Here is a 20832-nt window from a genome sequence, read left to right on the forward strand (position 1 = left end):
CTTGGTGACTCTGCAGTGCTCACTTCACTCCACCTGCAATGGAAACCTGCAACAGTGTCCAAGTGAAGGCAGGGTGCTCTGGTTCAGAGCCGGGTCCGAGTCCCGTCGAGGCTTCATTTACACCGACAGCATCACCAGTGGTGAAGACGAGAAGCGGAGACGTGTCTCCCGTCTGTCTAAAACCATCCAGGGCTCCTCTGACGCTGGGATCTACTACTGTGCAGCGGTGGCATGTGGACACATCCTGTTTGGAGAAGGAACTAACGTGGGGACAAGTACGTCCAGTTTTCAGATTTTATTTTAAAAGTCTCCAGTAAAACATGCTCAGCTGTGTGTTTTCCTGCTCCACAAACACTGAGTCTTCAGATTAATGAAAATATACTGATTTGGGCAAAATGAGACATCAAATTCTACAATCAATTACTTGTTTTCATGAATGGCTGAACAACAGTTTTATACCACCGGGCAAAACCCTGGAGATTTAAATTGGTCCCACCAGAATGACTTTGAAGTGAAACCTTCAGAGGAAGGATGATACTTTGCACTGCTTTGTACTCATATGTTTCACTCTCTGATTGATTGATTGATCCATTTTTATTCCGCAGGGATCAGCCCTTCTGCCCAGCAACACAGAATTGCAGAACACAGATGGTTGGATAACAGAAGAAATATCTGCTTTTGTTTTTCTGCTTCAGGACCAGAGTTGGATCCCGTCGTCATTTTGCTCGGAACCCTGTTGGCTCTGTGCTTGATTGTTATTGCAATCCTTATTTTCTCAAAACACTGAGCATTGAAAGCATTTTGGAAGGAAAAAAGACGCCACAGATGATTGGGATCTGCACCTCGGTCCAATATTGGGACTCTTTTCCTGTCAGATTAATACTTAGAAAAAGTAGTTGTGGTCAAATATAACTGAAGGTCTGGAATTCAATCAATAAAATCCATGGATTCAGGCTAACGCAGCAAGCTTTGTAATTTTACAGTAGAATTCTGGATCCTGCTATTTTTGGACTTGTAGTGTAAACATGAAGTATTGAACTCATTTATTAAAAGCTTTTTGAAACCACAAAGACATGTGTGTGTGTGCACATAATTTATCTCCATGTAAGAATTTTGTTATTCTGCTTCATAGTCACCTTTATAAATTCAGGAATAGTAATACCACAGCTCTGTAAGTTTATTTTATTGTTTTATAACAACCACCTCTGTCAACAAAACAAAGATTGATTCAATGGAGCAATAACTTTCACCTCAATAAACTGTCCTGACGTCAACGTCAGCAACTGTCAGAAAATAATAAAGCATGACATATAGCTACAGATACACTTTATTTAACGCTGAATTTAACAAGTTTCAACAAATATAAAAGGCAACGTGATGAATTAATATGAAGCTGGTTTCAAATGACGGAGCAGGATGTGAAATTAAGATGATGAACACATGAACAACTTGATCAAGATGCGACCAACAAATACAAAAGAAAATAATGCCAGGTGTTGACTTTCTAATAATAGCAAGAGTCTGGACAGCAGCATCGCTCCTCTCTCTCTCCAACGTGTTTCCATCTCTTCCTCCACCTCTGCTGGTCTTTATCATCGTAAAAACAAGCAGAATAAATCCCCAAGTCAGTTTTAAAGATATATTGGCTGAGACAACTTAACTACTTTGACTTTGAGATCCAGGCTCGACATATTAGAAATTGCCATCCATCCCTCCCTCCATCCATCCCTCCATCCATTACACCCTGGACAAAGTGTGATATCAAACCAAATATTTCCTGACGTTTACATTGTGACAGAAACTTAATTTTTCAAATGTAGGCTCCACATACACATTTCTGCAAAGATTATTTATTCATGACACAATATTCAGGAAAGAAAAAGGTAAAAAAAAAAAAAAAACATTCCACAGGTGAAGACAACATACAAGAAACAAAGTAAGCTGATATTGTTCTTGATGTCCTGCAGATTAAACATCAGCTCAACATTATTTTAATAAAACTTTATAAACAACCACAGCCTTAACAAAGTGCTGTAAAGAATCAGAAATAGAAGGAGAGCTAAGAATGTCCGCCTGTGTCTCATAATAAAAAAGACACACTGAAAGCTGTAACATGATTTCCCACATTGTACATTTGACCGTTCAGGCAAGAAGCTTGACAACAATCAGAACCTTCAGCACCTTGTTACTCCTGATTCCTGACTTCAGCATAGAAGCTCTGATCTTCAGCAGAATCTGCGTCTCTCCTTTCACTGCGGCTTTGTTTCTTCTTTGTGAAATTTACCACGGAATATACCAAGCCTTCTTCATTCGTCTGGGGATACATGTGATAGCGTGACTAAAAGGCAGGTGAAAACATAAACAGAGAAAGACAACATTTCTTCTTTGAAACAAACCTACTTGATTACTTTGCTGATGAACGGCCGATATTCCAACATCTTCTTGTGGAGCAGCAGCAGCAGCTGCTGATATTGAGAGAATAATAATCAGCTGGGAATCACTCTAGACTATAAGTTTAATATATTATTTATTGACTGACCTTTAAAACATTCATACACGTCCTTTTTCATGGTATGAAGCAGTAAGATGATGACAATCAAACTCAGAGCCAAAGCTGCAGACAGCAGGGCCACGGCTGCAGAGGCGCTTTTGTTCATGACTGAAATGACAAAAAGTACCAAACAGAAGTTTATGACCAGCAGAGGAATATCCAAACATCTTCCATCTGTTTTCTACGCTCTTGGTGGAACAAACCCCATCCAACTGACGAGAGAGGGTAGATACCCAGCACAGGTCGTCAGCCCATCATAAGGCAAACACTCGGAAACAATCACACCAAAGTCTCATCCACACCTACAGACATCAAAAGACACCAATAACCTCGAATGCTCTTTAAGACTGATTAATGGATTAACCTTCATGAATGACGAGAAGCCCCGTGAGAAAATATGCAAATGTTACACAGAACAACCGGACCCTGACCGGGGATAATCCTAACAACAGCTGAAAACACTAACTACCATATAAACATGATGATCAGAAGATGAATAAAATACATTTTTCTAAAGTGGAAAATGTTCAAAAGAACCCATAAAAAGGAATCTAATCTATCTCACATTGTCTGGTCTGAGACATTCAACAACCAACAACTGGCTGTCCTGTTAGAGCCCGATATGGAACACCGACCTGAATTATTATAATCTAAAATGTAATATAACCTGAAATATAATAATTGGTCAATAATGTAAAAAGATTGAAAAGGAATTTAAATGTGATCTTAATATGTTTAATTCTTATACATTATTTTCTACTGATGATTGGAGAAATGGATTACAGATTATAGAGAACAGAGAACTCTAAATGACTTGGGCAACAGCAATCATACATAAAGACCATAAACTGTATATAGATATATGTATAAACAAATAGTCCAAACTTTTAGAACCCATTCTTTTAGTGTTATTCAGTTTGAAGCACTTCAAATCAAGTTCAAAATGATTACACTATTAGAAGAAAATTATTTTTGGCCTGCCCCATAATGTAATATAATTATTGTTTAAGTTTTGGGCTCATTTATGACCAGTTAATATATTTTGGATTTTATCACAGATTTTTTTAAATTACATTTCGGGCTCAGCACTTTTGTTACATTATCAACCAGTTATTACATTTTGGGTTTTATTACATTTTATCTTATAACAATTCGAGTCGTTGTTATATACGGCGCTCTAACATGCCTGACGGCATTCATGAGCTCGACTTGACTTAACAAGCAACTCAAGGTCCTTTAGACTTAACATAACCACCAGCCCAGACTTGAACAGAGGATATTCCCTGTGTGACTTGTGAAAACTAACTGATATGCCACCATTCCTCATCATGACTCTTTAACTTTGACGACTGAACGTATTAGTTTATGTTCTAAGATTTATCATGTGGGAAAATCACATGGAAAATACTAGGATATATGTGAGAATCAGGTATTTACCTATATTGTCCTTTTCCACTGTCACTCCATTTCTAAATGGTATCTCGCCACATGTCGCCACAGCACAGTAAAATGTCCCGGCATTGGAGGAGTTGATATCCAACCGTGACAGGTGGTGGACACATTTCTGTGGAGGGTCGGCTTCAGGACCCATGTCCCATTCCTCATCACTGTTTCCATGAACATAAACCACACTGGGGTGACTTTTGTTGGATTCAGGAGTGAACCAGAGCACCTTGTGACCAACTGGACATGTTTTGTTCTTCTGGACATCAGAGAGGATTAAAAACTGCAGCTTCACTGAGTTTTCTGCTCCAACCGGATCAGCTCCAAAATACTGAATAATGGCCGTGACTTCAGTCTCTGGTCCTGGGAAATGAGGACAATTAACTTATAAGTGAAAATGCATCACATCAAGAAGAAACATAAACGTGTCCTGATTTTAGTCGGAGTAAATGATTTGCCCATTTACCTTTGATTCTCAGAAGAGTGATATTCCACAATGTTGTTTTCAGTTCAATTACTTCTTCACAGTAGTAAAATGCAGTATCACTCAGCTCTGTTTGGGTAATACGGAGAACAAAGGCTCCAGACTCTTGTTTGGTTTCAGTTCGAGGACGTCTATGAACACCGATGTAATCAAAAGTGTAAGTCGCTCCTAAGACTTCAGGAAAGTTCCCAGGAACAAGTTTCTTCCAGAATAAATATCCTCCTTCTGCAGTCCGTTTGCATTTAAGAGTCACATCTTCTCCGACATTAAGGGTCTTTGTTGTAAAGTCTTGGACGTCTCTGCATCCTGAGAAATAAATATAATATGACACATTCACAGAAAAAAGTATAAAGAGACAACAACAATTTACATAAAGTGAGAGTGAAGTTTTCATGCATACTTACGCACAGTTGAGATAAATAGAGCCAGACAAAGAGTGAAAACCATTTTCTGTTCCATCAACCTGAGACGGCTGTTAATCTGAATCTGAGTGCAGGACTCGAAATAGAACCAAACAATGAAATGGGAGGGAACTATTTTAGAAGATTTGATTGGTTTCTACATCTGGCTTTATAGTTTCAACCAAGCAACACAACTGATGGCGTGTGTCAGTGTGAGTCACTTCTATAATTAACCTTCAAGGCAGATGTTTTGTTGTTTCCAATCTGCAAATTTCCAAAATAAACACCTACAGAGATTTTAAAGTGCACTATGAAATAATCACCACAATGTGAGTGAAAGTTAACGTCTGCAGTAATAAGTTGTGTTATTAGCCTTTTGAGTGTATTTAAATATGTCAATGAACCCTTGAATAATAATTCACCGCATTTCATATCACTCTCTTAACCAATATTACATTTATGTGACAATTATAAGTAGTTGAAGAGTTTAAAATGTTTTTTTTTCTTTTAATGAAATGCAAAGTGTGGTCAGTTGCAGATATGAATTCATTTGAAACAAAAACATTTGAAATATTGTTTGGCCCGAACATAATTTGCAGCAGGATATAACAACAAGACAAGATGTCATCTGTAACCTCCAAAGTGAACAATGTCTGAATCAAACATGGGCCACATGCACCTCCCCCACCTTTGAACGAGATAGTTACTTTAGTTACTTTGGAATTTTATGCAGTGGATGCAACTTAATTTGGTTAAACTAAAGATGCTGTCCTTTGACAAATTATGTAAGTGAAAGTTAATATTTTCTGGCACAATATTGCAAGTTCTTCATACATTTGGTTGAAGATGGAAAACAAAATGCCCCTCAAACATTGTAGAGACCGACCACACGAACAACAAAACCGCTTTAATTGGTCCTTATGTTGTCCACAAACCGGGCAAAACATGACTCGGTCGCTTTCTATCTCGGTCCATTAACAAGTTGGATTCACCCTCTCCCGTTATCACTTCCGGGTCACCTCCGGACTTGTGCCCCTTCCTTTCCAGTAGAGATTGTGGCCGTTTTCAAATACTCATACTCATGTACCCGTGAAACGTCATGAGTGGGAGACCAAGTACTGATCCAATTCTTAGGCCGTTTCTCACCAAGTACACATGGAATACCCAGATGTGTCCTCGCTCCGCCCACTTTTTCGAGAATGCATCAACACGGACCTGTGCAGCCTTGGGAAGCTAATTTACCCATAATGCATTTGGCAAGAGATGGTGGAGGAGATGGTAGAGGAAAAAATGCACATCTGTGAGTAAAGAATGTGAAATATTAGTGTCATTGTTTAACAGAGTGTAGTTTTATGAGTGTTTTACGTGCCAATATAGTTTTTTAAAATGTTGAAATGAGGTCGATATTTCTAAATCACACTTAATTGAACATTTGTTCCGACATTTTCGGAGATTGTGCATCCAGACGGCCGGCTGAGATGATGCTTGCTGTCATTTTTCTACGATAGTTAAACATGAGATATAAATCATTTTGTGTGAATCTTAATGGTGTCTGTGTAAATTTAAATTAGTTACTGAGCAAATCTGCTTGGCTGAGGGGAAAGATCATGTTTGAAGCTATTAAACTTGACAATTAAAATGAGAGGTGAAGGTATTGTTGACCGCATTGTTTTGTCTTAACTGTGCAAATATCTTTGACTCATTACACTGGAGGATGCTGTAGATTCAAACTAACACCATGTACTATTTTAATCAAAGGACAACTGAGGAAACCAAAGCCCTGATCGGCAAACTGACAATGAGTTCCTCTTCACAGGAAAGAGGAACTCATCCAGATGTGGATGGGAGTGAGTGTTGTTTTTGAATGCTTGAATTATTGCATGCATATATATTCATCCATGTATAAATAACTTGTTGGAGGGGTCGTGTGTAATTCCTTTTGTTTTTATGTCCGCATCAGAGAGTTTGTGACGGCGTCTGGGTCTGACGTGACGGCCAAACAGGCCAAGAATAAGTGGGATAGTTTGAAGGCCAAATACAAAGTAATCATATATGAAACGTACCACAGAACAGATGCAGTGGCCCTGAAAAGAAGTGAGCTTTAGCAGAGTGAGTATGTTTACTCACTGAATGTACGTTTACACATTGGCACTATGAGTTATGAATATAATTTTCAAATTCTCCCAATTTGCAACATTCCTGACAGATTAAGGAGAGAAAGTGACGATGCCCAATGACACAGAACAATATAGGTGTCCGTGCATGATGACCCACGATGATTCGCCTTCATTTCGTGATATTAAATGTCACGCATGATAACTGTCCGTGATTCCTCTGCCCTGATTCATAAATTTAGGTGCAAATCATGATCTGGGGTCAAGAACTGAGACGGTGCATTTTGTAACTTGTCTTTGTTTATGTGTGAACGCACCTTTAACTTCTCAATGTATTAATTAATATATGGACTTTTACTTTTTTAATCCTATTTTCAGGAGCTTAGGGACCCGCCAACGGGAAAAGGGGTCGAGGCTGGTAGTGGTTCTGCTGCCACCTGACAGTGGCATGGTGATATGGATGCTGCACTCCGGGGGCAACAGTCCATCAGTCTGCCTCTGGTTGTTACTGCAAACCTTACTGTCACTACAGGTCAGCACTGCAGCCTCTACCTCTTCCGCCCGCGATGCTGTCCTCCAATTGCTGAAGGAGCAGGCGGAGAGAGAGAGAGAGAGAGAGAGAGAGAGAGAGAGAGAGAGAGAGAGAGAGAGAGAGAGAGAGCAGCCGACGAAAGAGCTGAGAGATAGCTCTCTCTGTTTGAAAAACGTAATAAATTTTTATTTATGAAATCCACCAGAGGCAATTTGTTCTTGAATGCAACTGTGTATTGGTTAAAGAAAATCCTATATTTTACAGTCCGAGACAATTATTTACAGTTATGGTTTAATTTGTGAAATTAATTTGTTTAATTTGTGAAAACAAGAAGTAAAATATGGCAAAAGATGAATAACAATAACAATAATGTTTACACCTATCTAGTATCTCCATCTAAGTATAAAACTATCTAAACCTAGGAAAACAACTTCTAATGACTCCAAAAACTTAATCCGTATCAATTGTGAAACTAGACAAAATCAAGACAAAAGAATTAAATGTGGTTTCCTAAACATTAGATCTTTATCATCCAAAGCTCTTCTAGTCAATGATCTGATAACCGAACACAACATTGATCTCTTTGGCTTAACAGAAACCTGGCTACGTAAAGATGAGTATGTTAGTCTAAATGAAGTCTCCCCTCCAAGTCATACGAACACTCAAATAGCTCGTGAAAGTGGTCGAGGAGGGGGCGTGGCAGCCATCTATAGCTCTGTTACTAATTAATATTAACCCAAAATCCAACTTTAGTTCTTTTGAGAGTCTGAGCATGACCATGCGACACCCGTCAAATAAAATAGTAAATTCTGTAGAATTTGTAATCATTTATCGTCCTCCTGGACCTTATTCAACTTTTTTAACTGAATTCTCTGAATTGTTGTCAGATCTAGCCCTGACTAAAGATAAGGTTATCATGGTAGGAGACTTCAATGTTCATGTTGACGTAGAAAATTATAGTTTCAGTACCAGCTTTAAATCTACACTTGACTCTCTAGGTTTCTCTCAGGTAGTAGACGGGCCTACCCATAAACATCTACACACCCTAGACCTTATTCTAACTTATGGTTTGAATATAGAGCATCTGACCATCTCTCCTCACAATGATTTCCTGTCAGATCACTTCTTAATAACCTTTGACTTTGTTCTAAATAGTTATAAACCTCCGGCTAAAGCCGTGTTAACCAGGTCTCTCTCTGATAACATAGTAACTAAATTCAAGGAAAGAATTCCCTCTGCTATAGAATCAGTAGTGAATCTTCCTGACCCGTATACTGTTGCTAGCTCAGATATTGAATACCTAACAAACAGTCTGACAGATATGCTAAAAACAACGCTAGACGACATAGCTCCTCAAAAAATGAAACTGAAAAAACAGGAAAAGTCATCCCCATGGTTTAACTCATCAACCCGCAAGCTTAAACAACGCTCCCGTAGATTAGAAAGAACTTGGCGTTCAACAAAAACAGACATAGATTATATAGCCTGGAAGGATAGCTTCAAAACTTATAAGAAAGCTCTGAGTAGAAGTAGAACTAATTACTACTCATCCTTAATAGAGGAAAACAAAAACAATCCTCGGTTTCTTTTCATTACTGTAGCCAAACTGACCAAGAACCAAAATAGCGTTGAGCCCACCATTCCTATCAATATATGTAGTGAGGACTTCATGAAGTTCTTTCAAAATAAAATTACAACGCTTAGGGATAACATCCATCAAACCCTACCGTCCGTTAGCCCCATAACAGAGGAACTGGTTAAACCTAACAGTCATCTGGAATGCTTTCAGCAAATACAACTAGTCGAACTAAATTCCCTTATTTCTTCTGCTAAACCAACTACTAGCCTGTTGGACCCAATTCCTACTAGAATTCTGAAAGGGGCACTGCCACTAATCAATAATTCTATACTCGCAATTATTAACCAGTCTCTAACAATAGGCTATGTGCCCCAATCCTTTAAACTAGCAGTTATTAAACCTCTCATTAAGAAGCCAAACTTAGACACAAGCCTTCTCTCAAACTACAGACCGATCTCCAATCTTCCTTTCCTGTCCAAGGTTCTGGAGAAAGTAGTCGCTAAACAACTCCAGGATTACCTGCACGAGAATAATCTGTTAGAGGACCTTCAGTCCGGCTTCAGAATGACTCACAGTACAGAGACTGCACTGCTAAAAGTTACTAATGACCTTCTAATGGCCTCAGATAGAGGTCTTCTATCTGTTTTAGTTCTTCTGGACCTTAGTGCCGCATTTGATACTGTCGATCATAATATACTTTTAAGGAGATTAGAAGATGCCGTCGGCATTAAAAACTTATCCTTAAACTGGTTTAAATCATATTTATCTGACCGGTTTCAATTTGTTCATGTAAATAACAAATCTTCAATGCATGAACGGGTCCTGTGTGGAGTACCACAAGGCTCCGTCCTCGGACCGATTTTGTTTAATCTCTATATGTTACCACTCGGAAATATTATTAGGAAACACAACATTAACTTTCATTGTTATGCAGATGATACTCAGCTATATTTATCAATTAAAGCCAATCAAGCCGACCAACTTGTTAAACTAGAGTCCTGCCTCAGGGACGTTAAGTCCTGGATGTCTATCAACTTCTTAATGCTCAACACATCCAAGACTGAGGTTCTAATCCTAGGTCCTAAAAAGCTCAGGGATAACTTTTCAGATAGTCTGATTAGCTTAGATAATATTACCTTAACCTCTAACAGTGATATTAGGAACCTGGGTGTTATTTTTGATCAGGATCTGTCCTTTATTTCCCATGTTAAACATGTCTCCAGGACAGCCTTCTTCCATCTAAGGAATATTGCAAAAATTAGAAACTTCTTGTCCTTCAAAAGATGCAGAAAAAATTATTCATGCCTTTGTGACTTCAAGATTAGATTATTGTAACTCCCTAATGTCAGGCTGTCCAAACTCCTCTGTTAGGATCTTACAGCTAGTGCAGAATGCTGCTGCACGTTTACTAACCAGAACTGGAAGAAGAGAGCACATCTCCCCAGTCTTAGCATCCTTACACTGGCTTCCAATTAAATCTAGAATAGAATTCAAGATCCTTCTGATCACATATAAAACTCTTCATCAGAAGGCTCCGTCCTATATCGAGAAACTTCTAGAAGTTTATCACCCTCCACGAGCCCTTCGCTCTGAGGATGCAGGACTGTTGGTAATCCCTAAAGTCCATAAAAGTAAAACAGGAGGCAGGAGTTTCAGCCATATGGCTCCTTTACTCTGGAATCAACTAGCAGCCTCGGTCCGAAGGGCCGACACCATTAGTTTATTTAAGAGTAGACTAAAAACCTTCCTCTTTGATAAAGCTTATCCTTAGGAATAAAATAGTAATAAAATAGGACCACTAAGTTGAGCTGCTATAGGCCTAGACTGCTGAGGGGATTTTCTCTCTCCCGTTAAAAGGGAGTAACTCTACATTTGGAGGTTCTGTTTCTTGTCTTTCTTTCTTTCTCTCTGTGTAACATTACTGTAGCCACCAGATACTGCCGCCGTCTTTTGTTCTCCCTGACAGGAGCAGAGCAGGATCCAGGGGATCAGACCCAAGACTCACAGAGTGGAGTTACGATGGTCCTACTACCCGACCCCACCACAGCACCGGGACCCCACCGCAACGGCACGGCCCTTAAACTCCAGACTGAGATTGGTTCATCATCAGACCAACGCTCAACATAGACTTTTCTTAGTATTTGTACTTATCTGGCCTGTGTGCCACTCTCTCTCTCCCTCTTCTATTCCTCTCTCTCCCTGTCCTATCCCATGTACTTCTCCCCCTAACCGGTCAAGGCGGATGGTCCGCCCCACCTGGCCGCTGTTGCTTGTTACATCTGCTTGCTTTAGTTAGGTTTAGTTGGCTTCTGTTGTACTCTATCTTTGTAAGAGTGCTTTGTTGACGTCATTTTAGCACTATTCAAATAAAATTAAATTGAATTGAATTGACTTTTACATGGTTTTAAGAAGTATAAGCTGAACTTCTGACTTTAATTAATAGGAAATCCATTGCCGGACCAGACCCCACACAAAACCTTCTTCATTCCTGGTGTCCCACCTGCAACTAATAGACTAGACTAGACTAAACTAGACTAAACTAAACTAAACGAACTAACTACATGAACAACGGAACAAAAACACAACACAACCATTACCAACACTACAAATCTAATATAACCTCCAATAATTACATCTAAAACGCGAACAGAAACTCCCATAATGCATTGGAGCAATCAGCTCCGCGATCATGGAGATGGTCGCTGCAGTGCATCATGGGAGTTTGTGTTCATCACTATGTTGTTGAGGGTTATATTAGGCTTGTAGTGTTGAAGTGAATCACTGCAGCTTCACTTGTCTTCTGATGATCAAACTACAACCCTTGGTTTGATATAGAAATGCTTTTTCATCATTTTGACTTTTTTTTTTTGTAAGAAATACATTTTAATTACTACAATAATTTCACTGTAGTACACTGTTGACCCCTGAAACTCAGTCCAACCATCAAAAAGGTCCTGCTCATCATACTACAGCTATTAGTTTGAATAAAAACACCTTTTCACAATTTCCAGCATTTTTTTATTTGCTTTTATTAGTAATGATATGTAATAACTTCACTGTAATATACTGTCAACAACTGAAACTCTGTCCAACCATCAAAGTTGTTCTGCTGATCATATTACAGCTATCAGTTTGACAGAAAATAATTTTTTCATACATTTTAAGGGATTTTTATTATGAGTAATAGAATTTAATAACTTCAACAACTTCCCTCAAATGTAATGAAGACAAAAGAAACTAAGTCCAACCATCAATTGGGTCCTGCTGATAATACTACTATTAGCTTTACAAAAATATTTTGTCATTAAGTTGATGGATTTTTATTAGTAATAACATTAAAGAACTTTACTGTATTGTTCTGTCGACCACTGCAATTCTGTCCAACAATACTACAACACTTAGTTTGACAAAAATGCTTTTTTCATAATTTAAGGAAACTTCTTAAGACCACCTTCTTACAGGATTTCTCTTTTCATTGATTAATATAAACCAAAATATTTAAAATGTGAATAAAAAATGAGCTTATAATTTTAAGGAATGTTTTATTATTATTAAGATTCAATGACTAGTAATTGTTGGAGCCACTTTTATGTTTGATAAGTTTTTAATGTTTATGCAATGCTCTCTCTGTGTTCACCTGTACACTGCCTTATGTTCAAGTACTATGATCACCCACTAGGGGGAGCTTGGGTAATGCAAGGAGGAAATAAAACCTTCAGGTGAATGAGGTCAGGTGTGCAGAACAGTGGCGCAAACACTTTTTTGAGCGTGTCAGGGAGACGTGTCAGGGGGTCAGTTTGAGCCAAGGATCATGCCCAACGTTTATTTGGTTATTGTTGGAAATAAAGGAAATATATAGGAACTTAGTATTGGGCTGAGTATATGATGAAGACATCGACTGTTTTGGAAACACCAATAAAGCCAATAAATTGATTGATATATCCAAAGGACAAGCTGCGTATTGGATATTGCTCTGACCATGTCTAAAACCAGGTTCCCGGTCCTCACCAGAGCAGACTTTGAATTAGTTAAAGTACCGCTACAGTAATAACATTCAATAACTTCACTATAATGTAGTGCAGACCAAGCAAACTCTGCTTATCTATCAGAGTGGTCCTGCTGATCAAGCTACAACACTTAGTTTGACAAAAATACTTTTTCATCATTTTAAGGAAATGTTTTAAGACCACCTTCTTACAAGGTTTCAGTGTTCATTGATTAATATAAACAAGAATCTTTAAAAGTCAGAATCTGTGAATAACATGCCAACTTTACCAAACTCTCTCCACTTATTGAATTTGTAATCAAATCAGAGGGTTGCTGTAGAAAAGGAGATGATTTAAGGTTATGTTTGAGCTTTTATGTTTTTCAACAGGTGCAAGAGTCATTTAAACTGTACCAGATGGATGACCTTAGTGACTATTTAAAGTCACGACATGTGCCTGAGGAAGACATACAGCGAATGGAACGGGGGAAGGTACTTAATATAGGATGTGTTTTATTAATTAATTGTTTCTTTTTTTAAAGTGTGGATATGCTTCATGAAAACATATTTCTGATTAAAGGTTAATTGTTATAGCTTAATACATTTGAATGAAGAATTCTCTTTTTAATTTTCTTTATTTTAGATTGATTCTGGTGTTCTATGCCTCATGACGGACGACCAGCTAAAGGAGGATCTGCCATCCTATGGTGATCGACTGGCTGTTTTTGGACACTGCAGACGAAAGGAAAGAGAACCGAGCAGTCGCAAGTCAAAGACTCTCCAGAAACAAAAGTGATGAAGTGTTAGAGAAGGAGCACCAAAAACATCCACAAAATGCTCAGAAGAATCAGAAACATTGAGATTGGATGGATGCACTACAGAGAGGAGGGATTTATGCAGGTACGCACCAAAAAAGGTGGAGGAACCAGAAAAGTGAGTGTCCCAAAAGACATTAAGAAGCAGGGCATGACTGAAAAAGCTGTGCAGTTGTTTTTTCCAGATAGAAAAAATACAGTAGGGATTGTCAGTGATTTTGACATTGATTTAAGTGATTTTCAGGAGCATTCATTGGATGATAGTATCACAGTTGGGGAACTGTATGACAAGACCAGGCTGCCTCTCTTGCGTTTCTATTTAACAACCAAAAAAAAAGACATCACCAGTGGCACACAACAGGAAGAGGGTACTCGTGCTGCAAGTGCACAACCAAGTGAAAACACAAATGACAGATCTGATATTGATCACCATTCTCCAGACGCTGCTGCAGCAAACATTGTGGAGATCAATTATTCAGATATCATTGACATTGAAAGCAGCACAGTGTTTGCTAATCCAACTGGTGAAGGTCTCTGTAATGTACGCCACAGGCCGCACATCTGACACATCTGGTTTACCTGATCATGGTGCATTACTTCATGTGGATTCTTTAGATAGTAGTGATGTTGGAACGTTCCACACACAAAGCATTTCTGCCTCCTGCAGTAGAAACGTTGCAGGAACAAGCCAATCAGACCCACAGAGTTAAGAAAATGATTGTTCTTCAGTGGACAAATTCTCAGAGAACTTAAGTGTTTTCTGAGGAAAGTATCCTAGAGAATGACGTTTCCTTTAGACTTGTACTTCCTGATGGAAAGCTTGAAAAGGCTGTGGACGATGGAGGAGTTTTGAGGGATGTGTTGTCAGAATTTTGGATTGACTTCTATGAGCAATGCACTATGGGAAATGGCTTCAAAGTGCCATTCCTGCGTCATGATTTTGGTCAAAATGAATGGGAAAGCGTGAGCAGAATAATTACATTTGGCTGGCAGAAAGAGAAGTACCTTCATGTAAAACTTGCACCTGTACTTCTGGAGCAGGCAGTTCTGGGCTCTTTGGAGAGTGATCTTGTGGACATCTTTTTCAAGTATGTGTCAGAGTCTGAGCGAAGGATCTTTGAATCTTGCAGATCAGATTTTGACAGTGTTGATCAAGAAGAATTGTTGGAAATCATGGATCTTCACCACTGCCGGAGACTCAAACAGCAGATAACATTGACTAAATTCTGAAGGAGCTTGCTCACCAGAAACTGATTCAGGAGCCTGCTTTCGTGATCGAACAGTGGAGCAACACACTGGCACCTGTGAAATCAGAGCTGAAAGGGATTGTCGCTGTCTATGAAGAACTTCAGCCAACTTCAAGAAAAACCATGAGATCAATTACATACCCAGCTCCCCGAATGCTCAGGAGAAACAAATAGTCAAGTATGTAAATGCATATCTCAGAGAATCAGACACCCAGCACCTCCCCTCTTTCCTCAGATTTTGCTCAGGATCAGACTTGTTCACAGGAAAGAGCATCAGTGTCAGCTTCAGGCAAGTGGAGGGATTTCAGAGACGTCCTGTCGCTCATACATGTGGCTGTTACTTGGAGCTGTCTGTGAGTTATGACAACTATCCAGACTTTCAACATGAAATGAACAAAGTCTTAGAGAGCAACGTATGGGTGATGGACATAGTCTAAGCTCCAATCAATTCAACAAACAAATCTGAAACTAATAAAAGCCTATTTATTTTTTTTAATGTTCAAGCAGCATCAATATGTGTTCAGGTGCTTTTTGTTTGTCGTTTTTGCACTTCCTGTCAACCATATGCTGTTCATTATTCAATGATCGTTTAACTGTTTGAATAAAAAAAATCTGTTCATGCATGTGTGGATTTTGCATTTAACACAATTAGAATTTACCGCTGCAATTATGTACGAAGCTTTATTTTTTTCCTGGAACAATACAGAAAAGAAAAAGCGAAACAATTTGGAGAGGTGAATGTGACAGTCTCCACGTATCAGGTAGGTTTCACTTTCAAAGTTCTACATCAAGTTCAGTATTAATCAGCTGCCTCAGTCTGATATACAGGTCAACTGTTTCAAACACATCATTTGTTAATGTCAGATTATACTCTGACATGAGGTCCACACAGACATGGAACACATCTTCATCACATGGGAAGTCCTTGTATTATGTTAAGGGTCAATTTGACCCATTTCAGTTTTTGAGTTGACTAAAACATTGGTTCCCTTTTTTTTTCCTTCATGAAAGTTTGTGAGGTTTTTTTTGTGTGCCGTATTTTAGAGGGATAAAGTTCAGACAAATACCTGCTGACACTCTGAATGGCTCAAATCCTCTAAAGGTCTTTTTGTAGATGTCTTTGCTCCTCTGAAAAAGACATCTTGTGCTGAGGGCTGCTCCTCGCTGCTCAGCTCAGACGGAGGATGTTCAATGGTCAGATTATGGTTGTTGCTAAAGCTGGTGGGGCTGGAGGAGGGCTGCTCAACATTTTCCTATCTATCAAAGCTCCAATTGTCACAGGTCTCCATGTATTTGATAGAAGATTCCACACTGGAAGATTTCCAAGATTGTTGTTCTCATATGCTGAACGACCTCAGTGCAGAATGAATTAGAGACTATTTCAAAGTGATCAAACACTATGATCATTAGTGGAAATAATGTCTGACAGGTATTGGGATTAGCCTCTTTCTCAGCCCTCTGGCACTGAGCAAGACTGTCCCTTAGTATTTCTAGTGATACATGGAGCCTGTCCTTCTTCCAGCGGCGCTCTGCCTGTCTGCAGCGCTGTTTGAGGGCCCGGGTAGAGTTATTTAACTAAGGATCATACCTGGACTTGTTGGACCTGCACCAAAAAGGAGCAATAGTGTCCAGGATTCCAGAGGAAGTGGAATAAAAAGATGACAGGAAGCTGGCCGGGCATTCCGTAGGAACATTTCCAGCACAAACAGAAAAATCCAAGTCCTCAAAAGCAGCAGCAAACACTGCAGCTGCAGGTGAGGTAATTATCTGATGGCGAGATGTGGGAAAAGGAGGCTGGATAATAGGTGGAGGAGCAAGAACCACAACAATAATAGGGAAATGATCTGAGACTCCCATCTCAGATCATTTCCCTATTATTTGTGAGGTTCTTTCACAAAGTGACAAAGCAAGACCATGAGAAATAATTAGGTCTAACGTATGCCCGGCATTGTGCATTGATTTATCAACACAGAGAAGATGTATTACACATCTGTGCATAAAGGGTCTTGACATTTAAAATATGTTTACCCTTATAACAACCAAGCGCTTTAAATCACTGAGTACAAACTGTTACATGAATCTCTGTCAAAGAAGTTAAAACTATTGTTTGTGTTCTCAGTTGTCATTTTCATCATGAGGGCGAAACAGTGGAGTTCCCCTGAGCATTTCTGCAGCAATGAATCCTAACGAACACACATCAGTAGAGGGGTTAAAAGGAGCTACCAGCGTCATATTTTCTGGCTTTAAGTCGGCGTGAAAAAGTCCTGCATTCTCCAAGAACCACAAGGCTACAGCAATGTGAAACAAAAGACACAACAACACAAAACATTAAATGCATTTCAAACACTAAAATAATTTTACAGTAATTTTAAAGAACTGAAGATACACATGAATCTATAACCGCCAAATACGATGCAAATACTTTACTCTGGATTTCAGACTTTCTTTCCTCTTACTTTAAAATGGAAGCTATCATATAATGGAAGTTGCAACTGGGGATTTTTAGTAAAGCAAAACATGGAATCAAGAGATATAAAACAAGATGAAAAGAACAAAAGAGAGTGAACAGAAGAAGTGAAACCCTGTTGGATAATGGGATGGATATCTTGCAGTTGAAGAAATCCCTGACCTCTGATGGAGTCAGACTGATATCGAGCTTCTTGAACTCAAGACACAAATGTCCATCACAGAAGACCTCATTGCAGCTCAATGTTGAATTGCCTTGAGCCCAAAGCTTTCAAGGAGCCCAGGATATTCAACTAGAATAACACAAGATAACTTGTAATAAAATAGCTTACACACAAGCGCACACACACATACGTGTGTGTCTATTTTTTGCAGATTGTCCCCACTTGATAGGACGTCCCCCCAACTGAAGAACAGGACTCCACTCTTTGCGTATTGGCTGCTTTTATTTTCTTTTGCAGTCATTTGCAGCAGGTGGAAAAACCTCAAAGGAACAAAGGGAATGCAGGATAAGCACATGTAAATATGGTTTGTTTTCAGCTTCACAGATTTTACACACCTTTCTTAACAACAAGCACATTTGATTCCATTCTGTGTTTTTACTCTTGAAGAATTTAAATTGTATTTTAACTAAGTGTACATGTTTTAGCAGTCTTATGGTGTTACCATCCCAAGATAAGAAAATTAAATCACAAAATAATAATTTCCACATGCCTACTAAGTATTTATACTTTTCACCCTCAATTCTTAACTTTTTATTCTAGTAAGTTTTAGCAAATCAAACGTTTACGTTTAGTAAATCAAATAGTCAATGCATGATTCAAAATACAAAAAAACAGTTCAGAAACTCTAATTTCAAAATTATAGCAGTAGTTTCTTCACTGTTTTCTCACAATCAACGATCAATCATTTTAAATCAAATGAGTTCTGTTCACCTGTCCGTGCTTTTTGATTCCCAGCGCACTTGAACGCACCACAGAGCCACCTACTCCCGCAATGTAAACAGTCATGGCGGCGCTCACCGGCTGTTCTTCACACGTCTTTTGACGTGCCTTTGGGGAGATCGCCTGCACGATGGATTTGCCACGCTCGAGATACTTGTGGCTGATTTGGCTCGCGCTGCCCGCGTTGATTGAGCCACCCGTGTCACTCTCTGCTTCAGATCTCTCATGTGCTTTGTTTTCTCCTCCTCCGGAGTGCGCGCACTGGAGGGATATAGGTTCTGCCCTCTGACGCGACACCTCCGTCAAGGAGGAGGGAGTGAGAGGGGCAAGGCAGCTCGACTACAACCAAACAATGTCTTTCTCAGGTTGTGAGGACCATGATCTTGGAGTTCTTTGTGAGGACCCCCATTTCCACTGCTGAGTTAGAATGTCACTTTAAATGTCAGAAAAGAGAAAGTAAAAAAAAATAATCTTACTGCTACACTTGTGAGGACCAACCATTGTTGCATGACACTTTTTTTAAGTGGGATGACCTGCACATACCTCCACGTTTCCAATTAATAATAATAATAATAATAATAATAATAATAATAATAATCATAATAATAATAATGATGAAATCTAAGCAAATTAATCATGATCCAGTTCAGTTAACGGATTATCTTCAAGTTTTATGAGGCTTTTTTTGCCTGTTTAGCATACTTCTATTGAATAATTATTTAATCAAGTATTTGTTGTAGCTGAGTGTAATGTTTTTTGTCATTTGTATTCTGACATAATTACTGTACTCACTGAATTCAAGTGCAACTTTGAGGACATGCGTTTTAATATGCTGCATTAAAACAAAAACAAAAACTTTTGTCTTTCAAAGTTTTACCTCAAAAGAAGTTTTACTCATGTTGTCCACCCTCTAAGCCCCATTTTATTTTCAGTAGAGTTAATAGTTCAATCTGCATTCTGTTTATTGGGGCAGTGTTGGCTGAGAGGAAAACTTGGGATAAGAAGCTCGTAGGATGTCATCCTCACTACAGACGGATTACCCTGTGGATCCTTGAGCAAGATGTTTGACCTTCATCAGCTCCCTGAAGCACGTCTGCCCCCTAGAAACAGGATTGGTCAATGTGGAAAAGGAATTTCTCCCAGGGAATTAATAAATTAAGATTAGTTGGATTGTTGATTAGTTCAAATTTCAAAATTCAAGAAAAATGTCACAAGAATAAACCAAAAACATTTTTTATTCAAAATTATGTTATATTTCAAAATGAAAACAAAATATATTTGAAAAAAATAAAAAATGATACCTTATAATTATGAACAGTTTTTTATATGTTCGGATGACGGACGGCAACGCCGGAGACACTGAGTGGAAGCGAGAAAACAAATGTGGTTTTGTTTGCGTTGATCTTTCTTACAGAAGCATCTTTTATATTTCCCTTACACCCTTTTTAAAGCTTATCTGAGAAACAGACAAGAGTGATTTTTCTGGACTCATCTGATCAGATTAGGGGGGTGTAGAGCCTACGCCTGAACCGGCGGGAGGTGAGGTGAGTGCAAACCCGAACAGCTTCCCTCACCTTCAGCTCTGTGTCCCCTACCATTCTAACTACTGTCGGGACCATCCCAAAAAAACCCATGCCTTTTAAAGATGATATTGGACGGCTCTCCAGAGAACTGCAGAAGAAGGGTGCCATGTTGTCTAGCTTCATGGACGTAGCCGCAGGCCAGTCCAAACAGTTCACCTCGCTCAATTCGACCATTCAGAACCTTCAGGACACAGTTGCGTGGAATTCTTCCACCTATAGTCGCTCTTCCTCCTGCTCGACCCCCAGCCATCAGCCGCCATGGTCGGAGGTGGTAATCCGTGGTCGTAAGGGATGCTCCGGTACAGCGGCCTCACCTCCTGCACTCAGCCTGGCCAACTATTACGCTTCACTGGCTGATGATGTCCCAGTCGACCAAGCTGATGATCCTGCTCCCGCTACTGCAGCCCCGCCAGCTTCCCACCTGGATCTCCCTCCTCCTGCGTCCCAAACAGCAGCAACTTCGTCATCACCGGAGGGCAACAACGCTGGAGCGACCTCCCTCTCCTCTGGACAGCCAGAGCAGCGACCCTCTTCCCGTCAGAAGACCTCCGCTTCTCGCCGCAGACTCTTGCAGGAAGCCATGATGAGACGCTCCGGCAGCCTGCCCCTCTCCGCTCCCGTCACCATCAGATTCTCAGCCTTTCTCTCAGTTTTAGTACTGATAAAGTCATTATAGTGGGTGACTTTA

General features: G+C 39.4%; 1 protein-coding gene across 3 annotated transcripts; it reads right to left on the minus strand.

Moving 5' to 3' along the window:
* Positions 1–1166: 1166 nt before the first annotated feature.
* LOC308111210 (uncharacterized protein) lies at positions 1167–18815 on the minus strand. Of its 3 annotated transcripts, none has more exons than XM_080466026.1 (6): positions 4883–4954; positions 4461–4784; positions 3989–4357; positions 2540–2659; positions 2401–2462; positions 1167–2314 (listed from the first exon to the last, which is right to left on the minus strand). In XM_080466026.1, the coding sequence occupies exons 1-6, from the start codon at positions 4935–4937 to the stop codon at positions 2186–2188; spliced, it is 1059 nt and encodes a 352-aa protein (XP_080322152.1). In that variant the 5' UTR covers positions 4938–4954; the 3' UTR covers positions 1167–2185. The 3 variants fall into 3 exon arrangements, with proteins under 3 accessions (XP_080322152.1, XP_080322153.1, XP_080322151.1); XM_080466027.1 differs by lacking the exon at positions 4883–4954 and adding an exon at positions 18553–18815 and having other exon boundaries at positions 1311–2314; XM_080466025.1 differs by having other exon boundaries at positions 1318–2314; positions 2401–2465; positions 4883–4960.
* Positions 18816–20832: the final 2017 nt, after the last annotated feature.

The sequence above is a fragment of the Lipophrys pholis genome, assembly GCF_963383615.2.
Source record: "Lipophrys pholis genome assembly, chromosome: 6".
In the NCBI taxonomy this organism is placed as follows: Eukaryota; Metazoa; Chordata; class Actinopteri; order Blenniiformes; family Blenniidae; genus Lipophrys; species Lipophrys pholis.

Bases quoted from the DNA above. Each gene is read 5' to 3' on its own strand.
- LOC308111210 (XM_080466025.1), bottom strand. From the start codon at position 4,937: ATGGAACAGAAAATGGTTTTCACTCTTTGTCTGGCTCTATTTATCTCA. The intron at 2,660-3,988 runs GTAAATACCTGA...TTGTCATTTCAG, and splicing joins AGTGGAAAAGGACAATATAG to TCATGAACAAAAGCGCCTCT. The intron at 2,466-2,539 runs GTCAGTCAATAA...TCTCAATATCAG, and splicing joins CGTGTATGAATGTTTTAAAG to CAGCTGCTGCTGCTGCTCCA.